Source organism: Gambusia affinis, linkage group LG20 (genome assembly GCF_019740435.1).
Source record: "Gambusia affinis linkage group LG20, SWU_Gaff_1.0, whole genome shotgun sequence".
NCBI classification, from domain to species: Eukaryota; Metazoa; Chordata; class Actinopteri; order Cyprinodontiformes; family Poeciliidae; genus Gambusia; species Gambusia affinis.
Genome location: NC_057887.1, coordinates 19384394 through 19400944, shown reverse-complemented (window position 1 = coordinate 19400944; position 16551 = coordinate 19384394). Strand labels below are relative to the sequence as shown.

General features: G+C 37.3%; 1 protein-coding gene across 1 annotated transcript; it reads right to left on the bottom strand.

Annotated features, from left to right (window-relative positions):
- Positions 1 to 606: 606 nt before the first annotated feature.
- pde6c (phosphodiesterase 6C, cGMP-specific, cone, alpha prime) lies at positions 607 to 15890 on the bottom strand. The gene is made up of 22 exons (XM_044102306.1): positions 15241 to 15890; positions 13058 to 13210; positions 12154 to 12243; positions 11875 to 12015; positions 11714 to 11788; positions 11528 to 11592; positions 10790 to 10856; positions 10237 to 10284; positions 9964 to 10113; positions 9725 to 9868; positions 9307 to 9372; positions 8677 to 8832; positions 7071 to 7178; positions 6844 to 6982; positions 6703 to 6812; positions 6496 to 6596; positions 5282 to 5389; positions 5058 to 5121; positions 4735 to 4809; positions 4541 to 4624; positions 3368 to 3521; positions 607 to 3268 (listed from the first exon to the last, which is right to left on the bottom strand). The coding sequence occupies exons 1-22, from the start codon at positions 15706 to 15708 to the stop codon at positions 3222 to 3224; spliced, it is 2613 nt and encodes an 870-aa protein (XP_043958241.1). The 5' UTR covers positions 15709 to 15890; the 3' UTR covers positions 607 to 3221.
- Between the last annotated feature and the right edge of the window lie 661 nt (positions 15891 to 16551).

The window sequence follows — 16551 nt, the reverse complement described above, 5'->3', positions numbered from 1 at the left end:
GTCTCATTCCTATGTCTAGGTCCTACATCCTAATTTAAGCAGAGAAAAATGTTCTTTTGACAGAGTAGTGTAAATACAAACTGCAGTCAGTGAAAGGAAACCTCACTCTTGCCTAAATTGGCGAGCAAACTGTCATGTTGATTAAACAGTCAGACGAAGATCCTGTAAAATGAAACCTTTTAAGCTTCTGCCATCTTGTGAGATTATGTCTAAGAGGCATCCTTCATTTTAAAGGCAAAATATTTAGCAGTTCATAAACCTTGTTAAAAGATGACAAAGCAGCACAAAATTTTGAGCTCCCTGCATGCAGAATATGCTGAAAACAGACCCAAACAGCAGCAGCAGCAGCAGCAGTGAATCAGACAGGGATCAGAATCAATCCACTGATCCTCTTTCCCCCCATAGGCTCATCCTCCTTTGGAGACTTTTAAGATCCTGCACGATATATGACTAAGAAGGAGCGCCATCCCAGCCCCTGCTAAACCTGGAGGGGGAGGGAGGACGCTCGAGTTGGTGCCTGCACGACTCCAGATAATGCTTCACCTTTGTGCCAGAGCCATTTTTCATAATGAGAAACGAGTTACTCTTTATTTTTTAAACCTCCTTCCTACATTTGCTTACAGATATTACATTTCATGACTTGTACATACATTTGATGTCATTTTATACATTCAAAGACAGAACTCTAGCGTCGTAATGACAAACTTAGGATAAGTACAAAGTAGCATTCAGTGCATTTTTTTTCACAGCTCTCAAAACATTCAAAGAAGAAGCAGGGAAGACTTTTATCCCTTTTAGACGGAACTGGAGCATTCTTATAAAAGGTTTGCACCAAAGTCAGCGCTGTAAATTCATAGTGGAATCATCAAAGCTCTTGGGCTCGAGTAATTGTAACAGCTCTTCACATCACCTCAGGCAGCAAACAAGGAGTTTCCAAGTAGACACAAAGCTGTGCTGATGGGATTAAATGCCCCTGATTGATGCCTCTTTGATTAGAGGAGATGACGTTGCGTAATAGGACGCTAAGAGCCACTGCGCGCTTTTTACCTTGTGGACTAGGAGGTGCGCTGATGTTGCACTGTGACCTCAGGCGCCTGACCAGGTCGGCTAGTTTACAAAGAAACAAATTGATTTACATAAAGTTGGTCAGGGAGGGAAGTGGAAAACTTTGCCCCCAACAGTCACACAATCAATGAACCAATAGTTTGGTTCTTTACAAGCGTAGGCCGTTTTCACATGGATGCAATAAAGCTCCTGTATAAGACGGGCATTTAAAGTCCAAAGCCGTGTGGATCTCAAACACTGGCTGGCAATCAAATCCTGTTAAAGCCTCTTAAAGGAGAAGCAGAACTGCTCGTGAAGGAGCAGGGGTTGCTTTTGCAGCTTTTTATGCTTCTCTCATAATCAGGTTCGAACAATTCAAAAGTTATTTCTATGTAGCAAAGTAGATGATAGCATGAGAATAGATGAGATTCAGCATGGAATAAGTTTGAAATAAAACAATTAGTTTATAAGTGATCTTAAAGTTCTCAAAGACATACAGTAACTTGGAGAAGAATTCACACCCATTGAGTTTCATCACATTTTGTCACATTACAGCCAAAAACTTACTTTCATACCCCTAAATAAAATCCAGTTTGATCAACTGCATTCAGACGTCACTTAAGTTGTAAAAATGATTCATATACAAGTTATTTATAGGCCTTCTGTAACTCTGGAGGAGTTATAAGCTGAAGTTCATGTGAGAGATTTCGTTGAAAGGCCAACACCACAACATTCTGAACACCACATCCCCACTGTGATACACGGTGGTGGGAGCAGCATGCTGTGGGGTTTTCTTTAGTAGGGACAGGAAAGCTGGTTGGAGTTGATTGGAAGATGGCTGAAGCTAAATACACGGCAATCCGGAAAGAAAACTGGCTAACGGCTGCAAAATATGAGACTTTTGAAAGGTTTCACCTCCCAGTAGATAGATTATTTTCTCCGTCCAGTCGTACTGACGTTGAACTGTTTTGCAAATAAGACTGGACAAAGTTTCTAGAAGCCTAAAGGTAGTAGAGACAAACCCCAAAATACCTGCATTCTGCACACTCTGAATTTTACTCATATTGTAGTTCTTCCTTTTTTACAATCAAGCACCGTTTTGTGTTGGTTTCTGTCTTAAAATCCTCATTAAACACATTTTCTGTTTTTGGCTATAAAGTGACAAAAAGCTAAAAATGAACCAGAGGTGTGAATATTTTTTGCAAGACAAACTGTACACTTTGCATTATAACACAGCTCTTCATAATTTCAGTACAGCCTCTATCAAAGCTCATCTCAAGATGAAGACAGTTGATGTACAAAATACCCATAATCTAGAAAAAAAAACAACGTATAGATGAATAGCATATTAAAATGAGTATATGGTCAGACGACTCATTAGTCCCTTTACAGGAAAGACATTGTCTTTCCCAATTGTTTTGGCGCCATTGCTCCCTGTGCCTTTCGCCTTTACAGCATGAACAGAGCCATCAGATGCTCTTTATGTGCTGAAGGGAATAAATTCATATTTCTTTATAAGCGCCTTTAACAGGTCCCCATCACTACATTTGAAAAGTCTTTATCCTCCCAGTTGGCCCTCACTCTCTCTGTGGTTTGGCTGCTAACACAGCAGCAGCCATGTGCATTGTGCAGCTTAAAGTATGATTATACATCGTGCTTATGATTGCCAAAGGGACACTGAATGCTATTGCTTTGGCATAGCTCAACAATGACCTATTTAACTGCCTACATTAAAAGATTTGAATCTCAGCGCGGGGAGCAGCTAAATTTATCGCAACATGATTTCAAGCATGCCAAAACAAAATCTTACATAAAATTATATAGCAAGTTTGCATGTTTTTGGTCACTGTTCAAAACAAAGGGAGGAAGAAGTTTCCCACATTCCTTCTCGATAAAATCTTCTCTGTGCAGAGTCCCACTGTTACTTCCGGCTCCAATTCTTCCTCCCTCCTTGGAGACCAGTTCATGCAGTCCAGGTCGGCGCTAACTACTCTGGACAAACTGGAAACAAGTGGACCAAACCGGGGTGCCGCATACGCAGAGGGACCAGAGAGAACTAGCTTAGTTCGAAGGACGAACTCCAAAAACTGATGGCTTTGAGGATGACTTTAAGACTAGTGATGTGTATATCAGTCCTAATCAGTCCATTTGAGTCCAGATCCATGAAACAGAGAAGCCTAGCAGATGGTGCAGGTCTTCGACTTCCCTACCTCACCACCACCAGCTAAAAGAAAAAAAAAACAACCAAAAAACAAAAAGATTAAAAATGTTGTACTTCTTGGTCTCAAATTACTACGATGCAATCCTTGTTTAACTTTTATACCTTTCTTGGCTTCCTCCTCTTCCAGCTTCTTCTTTTCATCTTCAATGGCCTTCATCTTTGCATTGTACACCTCAGCCAGCTCGTTCCAGTGTGCCCTGTTGTTGTTCAGACCGTCGAACATGGGTGTGATCTCTTTGTGGAACCTGGAGAACTCCTGGGCAAACACAAAGAACAACAGATGAGGTTTTTATTCTTGTCTTGGGCTCTCTTTAGAGAGCATCTTCAAAGGCCGAATGCTTCTCGCACGGCAGAGATCGGGTGTAAGTGTTGCAGCGCCGGTCCACAGGGACAGCAGGCCCCATGCTGTGTGAGTGCTCATCAAAATATCAGCATGGGCTGAAAAGGAGCTTGCTATTGTGTTCTACAAGTTCACAGCCTGCATCTTTTCACGCCATCTCGGATAGATGAAAGCTTAAAAACATCTCTCTGAAGTTAATAATAGGCCAAATTATTGAACTCACTGGCTACCTTCAGTCATATAGAACATTTTGATTAATAGTTGGTTCAGGGTGTCTTAAAAAAATAGCATGAATTATTTCAAGCCGCAGACCTTATTGTATTTTATCAGGATTGTAAGTAAAAGCATAAGTTTCAAAAGTTTGTAACTAAACACCAGATTTAATACCTGAAGTAATAGTTTTGATACTAGACATGTTACGTTATGTTTCTCAGGTTTATATTTGTACAAATTTTAAATACTATAGTTTTCATTTTACTTTACAGGTATCAACTTATGTCTGGTTGCAATTTGAAAAATGTCGGAAAATATTAAAATGTAAAAAAATGTAGAAATGTAGTATGTTTACAAGCCAATATACCTCTGAATGAGAAATTATTCAACTTGATGCCAATTGTTTTTTATCATGTAGAAACGTTTTGTAAGACTGCTTGAGCTACAAATATGCTTTCAAGTACTTACTGTGCTTATTAGAGAATGTTTAAACTCAAAAATCACACACTAACTTTCAAAAACCGCTGACATAAATTGCAAAATAGCTGCAGAGTACAACTTAAAGCCTTATGAGTCTATGAGTGGATTTAGATTCAAGCAAACACACACACTGCCGCAAATCAATTTTCCTTTGAGTCATAACATCTATCTTTATCGTTTCATCTTTTTACAGTCTTTCTTAAGAGAAGTGGAGAAGCAGTGGAGTATGAGAAACAGCTTACCTTGTACACAAATGAGCACACAAAGTCGATGAAGCCACATTGCATCTTGGGTAGCTGTTCTGCACAGTTTCTGTCCATCATGGGCTAGGAGAAAAAGGGAGAAGGAAAGAGAGAGGCAAAGAAGTTTTTATGTGAGAAAATTAAAATTAATGGAAAGGGCAGCATGGAAGACACAGGAGCGATGCTGAACTTACAATTGGCTGCTGGTCCAAAACGCTTCTTTCCAAATCGCCCTGTTCCCAGAATTCAGCTGCAACCATCAGAGCCACCTGCAAAAACAGCCACACTCAGAAGGACTAAAGCTTGACAGAGGGAAATGAAAACGGCTGCATGTGAAATGAACACATCTGACTCTAAATGCAGCCTTTTCAGGGCCATTTTCAACCTTTCCCCATCAATTAAATAAACAGTTTATTCCTGACCTTCCAACTCAAACACCCTGAAAAACAAAATAGGCATGATGGCAGAAAAAAAAAGCTAATTATTATTTGCTAGCAAACTTCACTTCAAGGCTCACCTTGCTCTGCACCTCCCAGGGTTTGGTGATGGCTGACAAGTCACAGCCTGTCATCATCATGGCCCTGGAGGTGAGAAACAGACAGTCAGTCAAAGCAAGGCGACATCCTGGCTCTGATGAATATGATTTTTAGCGGCCCGCTGTGTCAGAAGGTTTTTCACGGTTAGAACAGGCAGAAACTTTTTTTTGTGTGTTTGCTGCCATAAAAAAAAAAAATTGCGTACATGATAATTTCCTTCCTGATGGGGTTGTTAGAAATGTGGGCGATGACCTCTTTTTCATCTGCCATTGGTTCTGTGGCATTCACAATGTTTTGGAACATGGTTCTCTTCCTGCAAGCAGACAAATAGAGGAGATAATAACATTATTATTATGAAAATACACCATGAGGCATCCTTCCCTATACAGTGTTGAAGGGTGATTATGCATCTTAATTCTAGCAAAAATATAAATAGAAAAGCAACTGATAATAAAATGCGTATGGAAACAATAAAATAAGATGAAGAAGATAAAGTAAAAGTATTTATTTGATTATCTAAGCAAGTAAAAAAACAACAGAATTAAATAAAATGTAATTTTGGTCTTAAAATGTTCACATATGTCAACTGGGTTTCTAAGTTGTCTGAAAACATAAAAATTGTCTTCATTTTATTCTATGTCTAGGTAAATATGGAAAAGAAAACATAAATTTAAAAACATTAGTATGGAATCCTAACCCTGTATTCTTAAGGATAAAATCCTAATCATGCAGGGAAATTGTATGGTTTTATATTGCCTTATATTAAACTGACATGCTTTATCTATGATTTGCCACAGTACAGATTTTAGATTTTTACCCATCAATATTTTAGCTTTTGACTTAATGACCAAATTCACACTCAGAAAAGCAAATTATCCTTTAAAGAATCCACATTCTTTATTTGTCAAGCTCAGGAGATTATTCATTTCAAAATAGAGATCATCTAATTAGAAAGAAAGAAAGAAAGAAAGAAAGAAAGAAAGAAAGAAAGAAAGAAAGAAAGAAAGAAAGAAAGAAAGAAAGAAAGAAAGAAAGAAAGAAAGAAAGAAAGAAAGAAAGAAAGAAAGAAAGAAAGAAAGAAAGAAAGAAAAAAAGAAGGAAAGAAGGAAAGAAAGAAAGAAAGAAAGAAAGAAAGAAAGAAAGAAAGAAAGAAAGAAAGAAAAAAAGAAGGAAAGAAAGAAAGAAAGAAAGAAAGAAAGAAGGAAAGAAAGAAAGAAAGAAAGAAAGAAAGAAAGAAAGAAAGAAAGAAAGAAAGAAAGAAAGAGAGAAAGAAAGAAAGGATCAAAGAAGGAAGGAAAGACCGAAATGGTCATAAACACCATAACATTTCATCATTAAAAACAACTCTGATATTAAAAAAATAGCAATTTCAGTCTAGGAAGTGGTGTACTTTTGTAAATAAAAGTGTGTAGAACCTACTTGAAGTAAAGGGCCAGATCAGTGGCGATAATGCAAACATCGAACAAGTGCTGCACAGTCTCAAACTGACGCTTCTGCAGATTGCAGAAGATGTTCAAACTCTGCAATGGATGACAGACAAAATGCGGTAATCAGTCTAAGTTTATGATGACACCAAGAACAATATTAGTCAGTAATTTTAATTTTAATTTTAATCCATCTATTCACCTCCTCTCCCATGAGCGTCTTACTGTATTCCAAATGGTGTCTCTCCATAATGGAGGAGCCGTGAAGTTTGGCCAGAGGAGATGCACTCCTATGGATTAGAAAAAAAACCCAGGTATCAGGAGAAAACAGTTCAACTTTGGTCATAATAACAAAAGGTTTTTTTAACTTGCTTTGTCTGGTAGAGGTTATTTGTTCCTCTGTGGTCGATATCGTGGCAGAAAGCCGCAGCCACCATGGCGAAGGCATCTAGATCCGAGTAGTACTTCCTCAGTTTCCCTGTCTGCAGATCAAGAATATGTATGAGTGTGGATCAGAAACAGAGCTTCAGGAATGCAAAGAGATTTATAGCAAAATACTAATGGCATCACCTGCAGTAGGCAGAACATGGTGTGGCCTACATTGAAGCCATGCCTCCAGTTATGGTATGTAATGGCACGGTAACCCTTTCTCACAGTATACATCCACCTAGTCAGAGTCTGGGAAAACAAAAGAGGTTTATTACTGCATGTTGAGTCAAGATCGAAAGAGCGCCATCCAAGGTTCAAATTTACTTTAGAGTCAAAACAAAGGAAATAAAAATTCTCCTAGAAGGTAGATCTTCTCCTGCTTTACTTTCTTTCTTTTTTTTCTTTCTTTTTTAAAGGTTTACAGTAAAGTAGGCATGGGTCAAACCTTTAAAGTTAGATACCACTAATGTTTTTCATCATACTATAGCTCAAAGTAGAGTAGCACCATAAAATCAGTTTTTGGACGATATCAAACTATTTATATTAATATCAGAACATAATATGGTACAACCACCCTCTTCAGAGTAGGAGTTATTACTGAGGGAAGAAACCTCAAATTTGACAAATATCATTATCAGTGGGGTGTTTCAAAGGAAAATCAGAGACACTGAGATCTAGGAATCTATTTAGGGAATAAACTACGTGCTGCGGCATTTCGTGACATTTCTGTGGTTCACTCCAGCTGCCAAAGAGCAAAAGAGAACAAGCAGATGATGGGAAGCCTGTGTGGAGTACAGCAAAGTAGCTTTGTTTAATCCTTTTGAGATTTCTACCTCTGTCTGGTATAGATTATCCTGGATTCTGAAATGTTGGCAGCCTTTTAGAAATCTCAGGGTTGAGGTAAGGATTTACGTTCTTGAGGAAACACAAACAGAGGCTGCTGTTTTAGTGCTGACCCCGCGACCCACAATAAAGTTTAATAAAAGGGACTGAAAACAAATAAATAAGTAAACTTAGCAATCATTCTGTCACATATATTATTTGTGTTTTTATGTCTTCTGTTTATATATATATATATATTTTAAAGCTTATTTTCAGCACTACTGGTCTTCATTTGATAGTAATCTGACACGAAGGAGGCAGAGAAGGAAAGTCATGCAGTTATGGACCTGAGGATGTGAGTCGGGATGGGAGCAAAAGAAGTGAAACCCATCACTCTCATTAAAGTAACACTTTACAATTATAGCTGCTGAGGGATTAGCAACATCTCTCTTAAACAGTTAAGTGAAGGGTGGTTACCACAGCAGATAGCCCAACTAACAAGCCGGCTCATATACTTGATAAACCCCAATTGAACTTAGTTATGTATATCTCTACTGTAACAATTGCCTTGTTGTTTTGTTTTGGTTTGGGATGTTTTTTTCTAAAAGATTTTGAGAAGCCTACACCAGCCCATATATACTATAGTCGTTTGATATAATAAAATATTTACACAAGGAAACATCAAGAATGATTTATATTGTAGAGATCTCAACAAATAAAGACATAGTCAAAATTCAGACGTGTTGGGAATAGACAACAATAGTAACAAGATCTTTTCACAGAGCTATAGTTCAGAATTTCCCTTCAGAAACTGTATTTCAGAATCAAATATCCCTTATCTGAAAAGCACCTCTAAGCACCTTGTTAGAGCTGCTTCGTTGTGGAAAAAAAGAAGAAAAAAAAAGTGTCAGACTGGGTGACTCACTTCTGCGGGAACTTTAAACTTTTCGACAACCCCAAGCTCAAAGAATATGCGGATGCCAGCTTTAATGAGGCCGTGCTCTGTGACGGGGAAGTCGCTGAAGCCGAAGTTGTACAGACTTTCTCCGTCCACGTTGTCGGCAGGTGGGCAGTTTGCCCTCTAAACAGAAACACACAACGCAGCTCACACAACGAATACTTCATTAGAGAAAGTCGGATTTGATTTTGATGGAAATACAAAAGACTTCCGTGATATTAATTAAAGAAGTAATATTTCATAAACTGTACAGAGCACACGATTATTTTTTTCATTTCTCTTCTTTTCATTTTTCTTACTTCTTTTATTGTTGATGATTTAATGCGTTCCATCATCAATGAAATCATTTCTTGGCTTAAAAGGCCAAGAGATTACCAAATTGTTTAAAGGCAACGGAATCTCTGAATTTAACCTTCTGACACTAAAGAAAATAATAATAATAATATCAATACAAATCTCATTATTATAGGATTTAACAAATAGAAAAAAGCTAATATTTAATCTGATTAAAGTCAGATAATGAGAAGAAAAAAAAAGGTAATTTGTCTATAAACGTCTGGTTTCCACTGCAATATCTTGTGATAAAATGACACATACCAGTAATTTGTACATCTCCTTCTGGTCACAGTCTTCAGGTTCAGCGTCAAACTTCTCCTTGGTGTTCTGGTTATAAAAAACATTTCACATGACATTTATGTTCTTTTTATCAACATGCCGTGTCGATTAAGAGACCTTTAAAGCACAGTTCTCTTCTTATTCACTTGATGAAAATGCTCAAAGCCATGTATAAGCCCTTGTGTCATTTTTTTTTATGTTAGTTGCTTGGCGGACGTATAATAATCCTGACCTTTTTATAGCCCTTTAAAGCTTCTGATGCAAAATTGTTTTTTCAAAACGCTATTCATGGAGCTTTCCTATAAATTACTGCGGCAATTGCTTCTCAAGCAAATGCGAGGACAGACAGAAACGGTTGCTTATGGAGGTAAATGTCAAAGGAAACCACGTTGATACAGACCAGAATGGACTGCATCTCGTCCGAGGTGCATTTGGATTGGTACATGAGCATCTCCTGGGCAATTTCTTTCCTCCATTCCATACGGTTCAGCTTGTCGTAGGTGTCACAGTTCAACACCGACCACCCCAGGAACTGTGTCAGGGCCTAGTTCAAACACAACGAGAGAGCAAAGAGAAAAGGATAAGGACACCATTCAAACGAGAGAAAACTGAAGGTGAACACTAACACAGAACCCTTACCTCGGTGATCTGCTCGTCATACTCGTCAAACGGTCTGCCATCCTTTCTGTTGAAGAAGGTGGCGACGCCCACAATTTCTTCCTTCTTGTTGACGATGGGCAGCGACAGGACGTTCTTGATGACGAAACCCGACTCATCCACTGCCTCTTTCTGTAAAGCGCAGAGATTACAGTAAAACCAAGACGTTTGTCCTCTTCACCAGAAATCTGTGAGAGACTTCTGAGAAATAGACAAAAGAACTAAACATCTGTTGTTCAGTTTGGCCTTGAGTACCTGGAAAGTGAAGTAGTCATCTGCAGCAACATTCATCATGTTGCAAATCTGTGGGCAACAAGATGGAAACGCTTATTATAGCTGGTTCTTGTATGTATGTATGTGAAAAAGTTAGTATCTAAGTTTGTCATCAAATACATCGAATTGCCTTCCAGATGAAATGTGTTATACAAATACATTTACTTGACTTGAAATAGTTTTATGCATCAATTTCAGCTGTGGGACGTTGGAGCAATCAGCCCGTTTCAAACACACTACAAATTTTCAAAGGATGTCTCACTTTGTCACACTTTTTCACACAAATTTATATGTTTCCTTATTAGGAATGTTCACAGTATTGGAAGGGAAATTATTGATATAAAATTCTGAATATATTTCATAAATTGAGAAAATAAAATGCCTAAACAATTTTTTGAATAGCTTTTTTACAGCTAAATGTAGAAGCTGTGACCACAATTTTTTGATTCTCTTTAACAGAAAATGAACAATCAGTTCTTAAGTGTAGAATGTCAAGTTTTTTTTTCGTTTGTTTGTTTTGATTAAACTGACTTACAAAGCCGTTTTCTGCCACGTAAGTTGGCAGTCCGCTGACCAGAGCCCAGTGATCTGCAGGTGGACCTCTGGGAAAAAAAAAGAAACCCGTTAAACCACCAAACTTTCATATTTCAAGCTTAGAAACTGGAAGTGTGACAAACATGGAGGAACAAGGATCCACGACACTTTTGCAAAAACAGATAACAGAGAAGAGGAGAAGGAATTATGTCACTTTGGAAAATAAAATATTCAAAGCATTATGGGAATTTTTTATTATGGGTGCGAATAGTTGTGGAAAGGGGTAGAGGTATATATAGATATATATCTATATATCTAGTAAACTTATTCATATCTAGATATATCTATGATATATCTAGATATATCAATATAGATAGATAGATAGATAGATAGATAGATAGATAGATAGATAGATAGATAGATAGATAGATAGATGGATGGATGGATGGATGGATGGATGGATGGATGGATGGATGGATGGATGGATGGATGGATGGATGGATGGATGGATGGATGGATGGATGGATGGATGGATGGATGGATGGATGGATGGATGGATGGATGGATGGATGGATGGATAGATAGATAGATAGATAGATAGATAGATAGATAGATAGATAGATAGATAGATAGATAGATAGATAGATAGATAGATAGATAGATAGATAGATAGATAGATAGATAGATAGATAGATAGATAGATAGATAGATAGATATTGGATTGGATGTGGCTGCTCACGGTATGACTTTAATTTCTTCTTTGGCTTCAAGGAGGTAGTCAATGATCTTATAAAAGTTGATTTCCTGCAAGAAAAGAGAAAAAACCTTTAGAAATTCGTCATCATTTTTAAGCAAAAACAATTACATGGTTTAACTGTTTTATAAGAAAGATAGGAATTTATGCAGGGAAAAGGGAATTTGTCACCCTGCCATCTGGTGTTTTTGGTCCTTTATAGGGTTCCACATCTCCTAGTTTCACAGGCCATTCGTCATAAAATTCCTGCAGAAGGAAACACAGAAACACAGATAGATGATCTAGAAAATCGATCAAATAAATTATAAATAAGCGGTATTCTCTATACCAACCTTTTCTTTAGTCATGTCCAACAGGCCCACTGAGTAACGCTCAGATTGCAGATAGGTCCTCACGGTGTAGAGAGCTTTGTGGAACTGCCTCTCAATGTCTGTCAACTCTTCAAAAACTTTGCTGGCAGACCAGAGCAGCACCTGGAGCCAAAAACATCCCCCAAAATATGCTGTTCATGTGATTTTTAACACCATAGAAGCTGCATTCTGGACAGAACTGGCAAGCGATCTAGTAAACTTATTCAAGTTTCCATGAAGTATGTTGCAGGAGTTGTTTACCTGACTCCTCCTGGACTCTACATTGAACATGTAGGTTGTGTGATACTGCAGAGCAATGACTTGAGCAAAAGTCATGTACTTATGGAAAAGCTGTGGACCAAAACAGATGACAGATATTTAAACACAGATAAAGATTTAGGACAGTTGGAATAATAATAATAATAATAATAATAATAATAATAATAATAATAATAATAATAATAATAATAATAATAATAATAATAATAATAATAATAATAATAAAGATACCTCAGCCAAGCAAATACTGATCTTTATGGATAGTTAAAACACTTTGTAGTTCTTGGCAGAGTGATAAAATCTGATACTTATGAGTAATGCAAGCATGTTTTTCTAAAATGCTACCAATCTATATTTTAAACAAATCAACGTATTTTAAAGGAAATAACTTAATTCATAACTTAATCAATAATTCAATTGAGAATTCACCAGAACTGTTCAAGCAAACAAAATTGTTCCCATCTGAGCCATTTATTCTGGCTGAAATGTTTTTTTTTTTTTTTTGTGGCTTTAGACATAAAGTGAAATATTCTAATCCAGCCTGCAGAAAAAAAGCTTCTTTTTCTCCGACTGAATGCTTAAAAGCATGCACACCAAACCTGTCTGGTCTGATCGGCTCCTTCCAGCATAATGAGAGGGCTTTTTGTGCCTCATATTCACACAAGTAATTTTTATTCACTTTAACATTTTACTGAACTGAATACGGTTTTTAACTCTCAGTCAGACAGAAATAATGAGAATGAAATTCATGTTAGAGAAAGAGAAGGAGACATTGTAGGGTTTAAAATTCATGAGCATCTAGGATTCAAAGCACTCAGGGTCAGAAGGATCTGTAGCAGCATTCCACCTTCCTCAGCCAGGATAAGCATGAATGTAATGGTCTTACCTTCTCATCCTCTGGCGTGAACGCATCAGCTCCTATTTTGTTAAGCACCATGATGACTCCAAGGCAGTCTTTGTCAGCGACCATGGGGTAGGACATTATGCATTTCGTCTTGTATCCAGTTTGTTTATCCACAAAGTCGCAGAACTTTGGATTCTGGATTGAGGGGCCAGAGGGTAATGGAAAAGCTTAAATTATATTCAGACACATCAAAAATTTAAAAGTTATTTCTAAGCAGCATCGACAGTCATACTTTCAGTTTTTATTTATTTTTTTGTGCAGTTCAAAACCTACAAAATTTATAATAACACTCTAATAATCTATGTGGAAGAATAATACTATCTGTAACTGAGGTAATTTGTCTATTTGTCTAATTTTTCCTTGTAGGAAAATATAGCAATGATTATGATGCTTTAAAATTTACCTTTGACAAAATTGAGTCATAAAATGAAACTACTTACTAAGCTTGTATATGTATATTTCTTCCAAACTGCAAAATTCTAACCTTTGGCCTGTGGCCTGTCAAATCCTATATACTATATTAAAACAATAAAATAAACAAAATATAGATTAAAGTAATTAGTATTTATATATCCAGATTAAGAATTTCAGACTAACAAATACGTTCTTGTCCTAAACAGGGCAATAGGAATTATTTGAATAAATAAATAAATTTATTATTTATTTTATGATAAATCATAAAAGTCAATTAATATAAAAAAATAAAAATAATAGATAAAGTAATAATAAAATAAAACTAACAGAAAGATAAAACAAAGAAAAAAATTAAGCAACAATTTAAACAATACAAAGTTTATTTACAGCCCAAGAATTTAGATAGATTGCTTGATTTTTCATGCTGAAGAGAGAGTTCAACATTTAAAATTACATTTATTATGAAGCAGATTTAAATTTTGGTCAATGTATTGTTTTCAAAGTATATTTGTTAGCCCAACTGCATAAATTGTCCCCTTTTTCTAGTTGTTATTATTTATTAACTTTTTTTTAGTTTTTGTTGAAATGCTGCACTGTAAATACAAGTACCAAACCAAATGAAAAATTAGAGAACTAACCTAGATTTTATTATTTATTTTCTGCTACTTGCTTAATAATTAAAATGAAAAGTATATTTTAAGGCTTAAACAAGACACATTCTGTATTTAGGTACATTATTAAATTTTGGTTAACTATTGTGCCCCAACATTTTGGGACTGGGAATGCAAAATCTGGATATTTAAAAGCAGGTGCTGAGTGGTCGGTCGTTCGGTGACGGGCCCAAATGGTGGTGGGGGCCCAGATCAGGGTTGATTGAGTTTGATTTAGACCACGTACAATCTTGGACCAGTTCTGGACTTGGCTTCAGTTTACTGCATAATTCTTTAACTGACTTTCAAAGCAAGATCCCAGGAATCTTCTTATGTAAGCGAGGCTAAAATTATCTATAGACAGGCTGGAGAAAACATACGGAGAATCTAAACAAATGTGACTCAGGCTTAGCTACTTATAGTACATGCAGTTTTGGGAAAGATAAAAAGATAATAGCAATTGCTTTTTCTTCTAAATGTGTGGGAGTCTGTTTAAGTACTCCCAGGCATATAGTATCTGTATCTGGTGATTTCCTGTGCAAGTAGCCTACAAATCATTCTTCTTATTAAGGCATAGATTAGGTCATTGCCTGAACAACCAGCTCCTTTTTTAACAGAGGTGCTGACCTCTATTCCTGAAGAAATATTTCTGGCTTCATAAAAGTTCAAAATGCATATTTCTTTTGTGTTTATGATAAATACATGCCTGCAAAAGAATAATGCATAATTTATATAATTATTATGCAATCATTAAAAATGTGGTTTTATGAACATAGGGTTCAAGAACAGAAAGACGCCGAAAAATATTTCTATCTAAAACATATTTTTCAAGTTTGTTTTAATATTATTGTTTTGTCATTTTTTTAATGTGCAAAAATTGCGCTATAATTTTTTTAGGTCTCTCAGAAATTAGATATCTTCTTTGGTATTATTTAAATTTTTTTTATGCCATGAAACAGTTACGTTATTGTAACTGTGAAGATTTTGTCTAGATCCTCATGCATTTTGAGAACTTTCCAAAGACATTTATGAAACTTTGACCTTGCATGAACAATAAGCATAAAAAAAGATTTTTTTTTTTGTCTCCTCGCACCGTCTCACCTTGCTAATGTCCGGAACGTTTTGGGGCTTCTTGGAAGTGGCTGTGTGGCCCACTATTCCCATGTCAGTGGGGATCACGATCTCACTCTGCGGGTTCACCAGGTTGGCCTCGTATTTGGACGTCGGGGTCACGTCGAAGAGGGAGGTTGCGAGCTCAGGGATTCCGTTTCTGGAGCGGCAGATGTAATAGCTGACCCTGTCGGCCTGCAAGATGAGAGCGGTTCTCTGCAGCACCTTGTGGAGGTTCTTCTCGAAGGACGTCTGCTTCTGGAGCTCCTGGAGCAGCTCGAAGATGATGGCGGCCTCCTGCACCGAGTTAACATCCTTAAACGAGGCTGTGTCCTTGATGTCGACAGGCTGGGAGAAAGCGGCGCTCAGGGCCTCGGCACGCAACTTCTTATCGAAGTACTCTTTGGCGAACTGCGGGTTGTTCTCCAAGTATTTCTCCACGCTGTCCTTATCTGCCATTTTGTTTTGGTACTTTTACTTGTGTCCTCTTTGTGTAATTCCTTTTTTTGTTTTGTTACCAAAGCATCACTTGAAAAGAAACGGTGAAAGCTGAGACGCAAGCTGCGTTCTTGCTGTTTGGATGGGTCTAACAGCGTCCCTTTGAACGGACGTGCATTCTCCTCCGTGGACGCGTCCCGTATCCACCGGCAGACAGTAAAGGGGAGAGTGCAGCTTAGAGGCTGAAGGGATCAAATTCACCACTAATTGACGTGACGTCAGGACATTAAAACCCCTTCTTTAAGCATCCTTAACCTGCAAATCCCAACGCTGATCATTTCACATGGGCCAATCCTACCAAGCCCATGAGGGAGAGTGAGATGTTGGCAGGTAAGATGCCTGGCTGAACACCTGAGCTACTACCGGACAGATTGTTATCAACACCCCTCTGACATGTTGAGAAAAGATAGACGGAGAGCACAGAGAAAACATGCTGCAGACATGGGTTTAGGTTAGAATTCAAGTCCGTGTTAAGGGTAGAATGTTATTGTCCAACAAATAGCTTTCTCCTCGAGGAAGCTTAAGCATCCCGTTATAGCAGAGGGGATTACAGGCCAGGAGGTCCCCACACCTTTTTTACCTTTTACTATGAAGAAGACACCAATCCATAAAACCTTTTCATGGTTTGCCATGTTGCAACTACACATTATGATTGATTTTATGGGGATTTAATGAAAGACCAAACAGAAAGCAGTGCTTAAATATGAAATGGGAGGGAAGCAAAAAAAGGATTATGCAATTTTATGTCCTCACAAACAATGGGGGGGAGGAGGAGTTAATTTTTCAGAGGCTTCTTAAAGAACA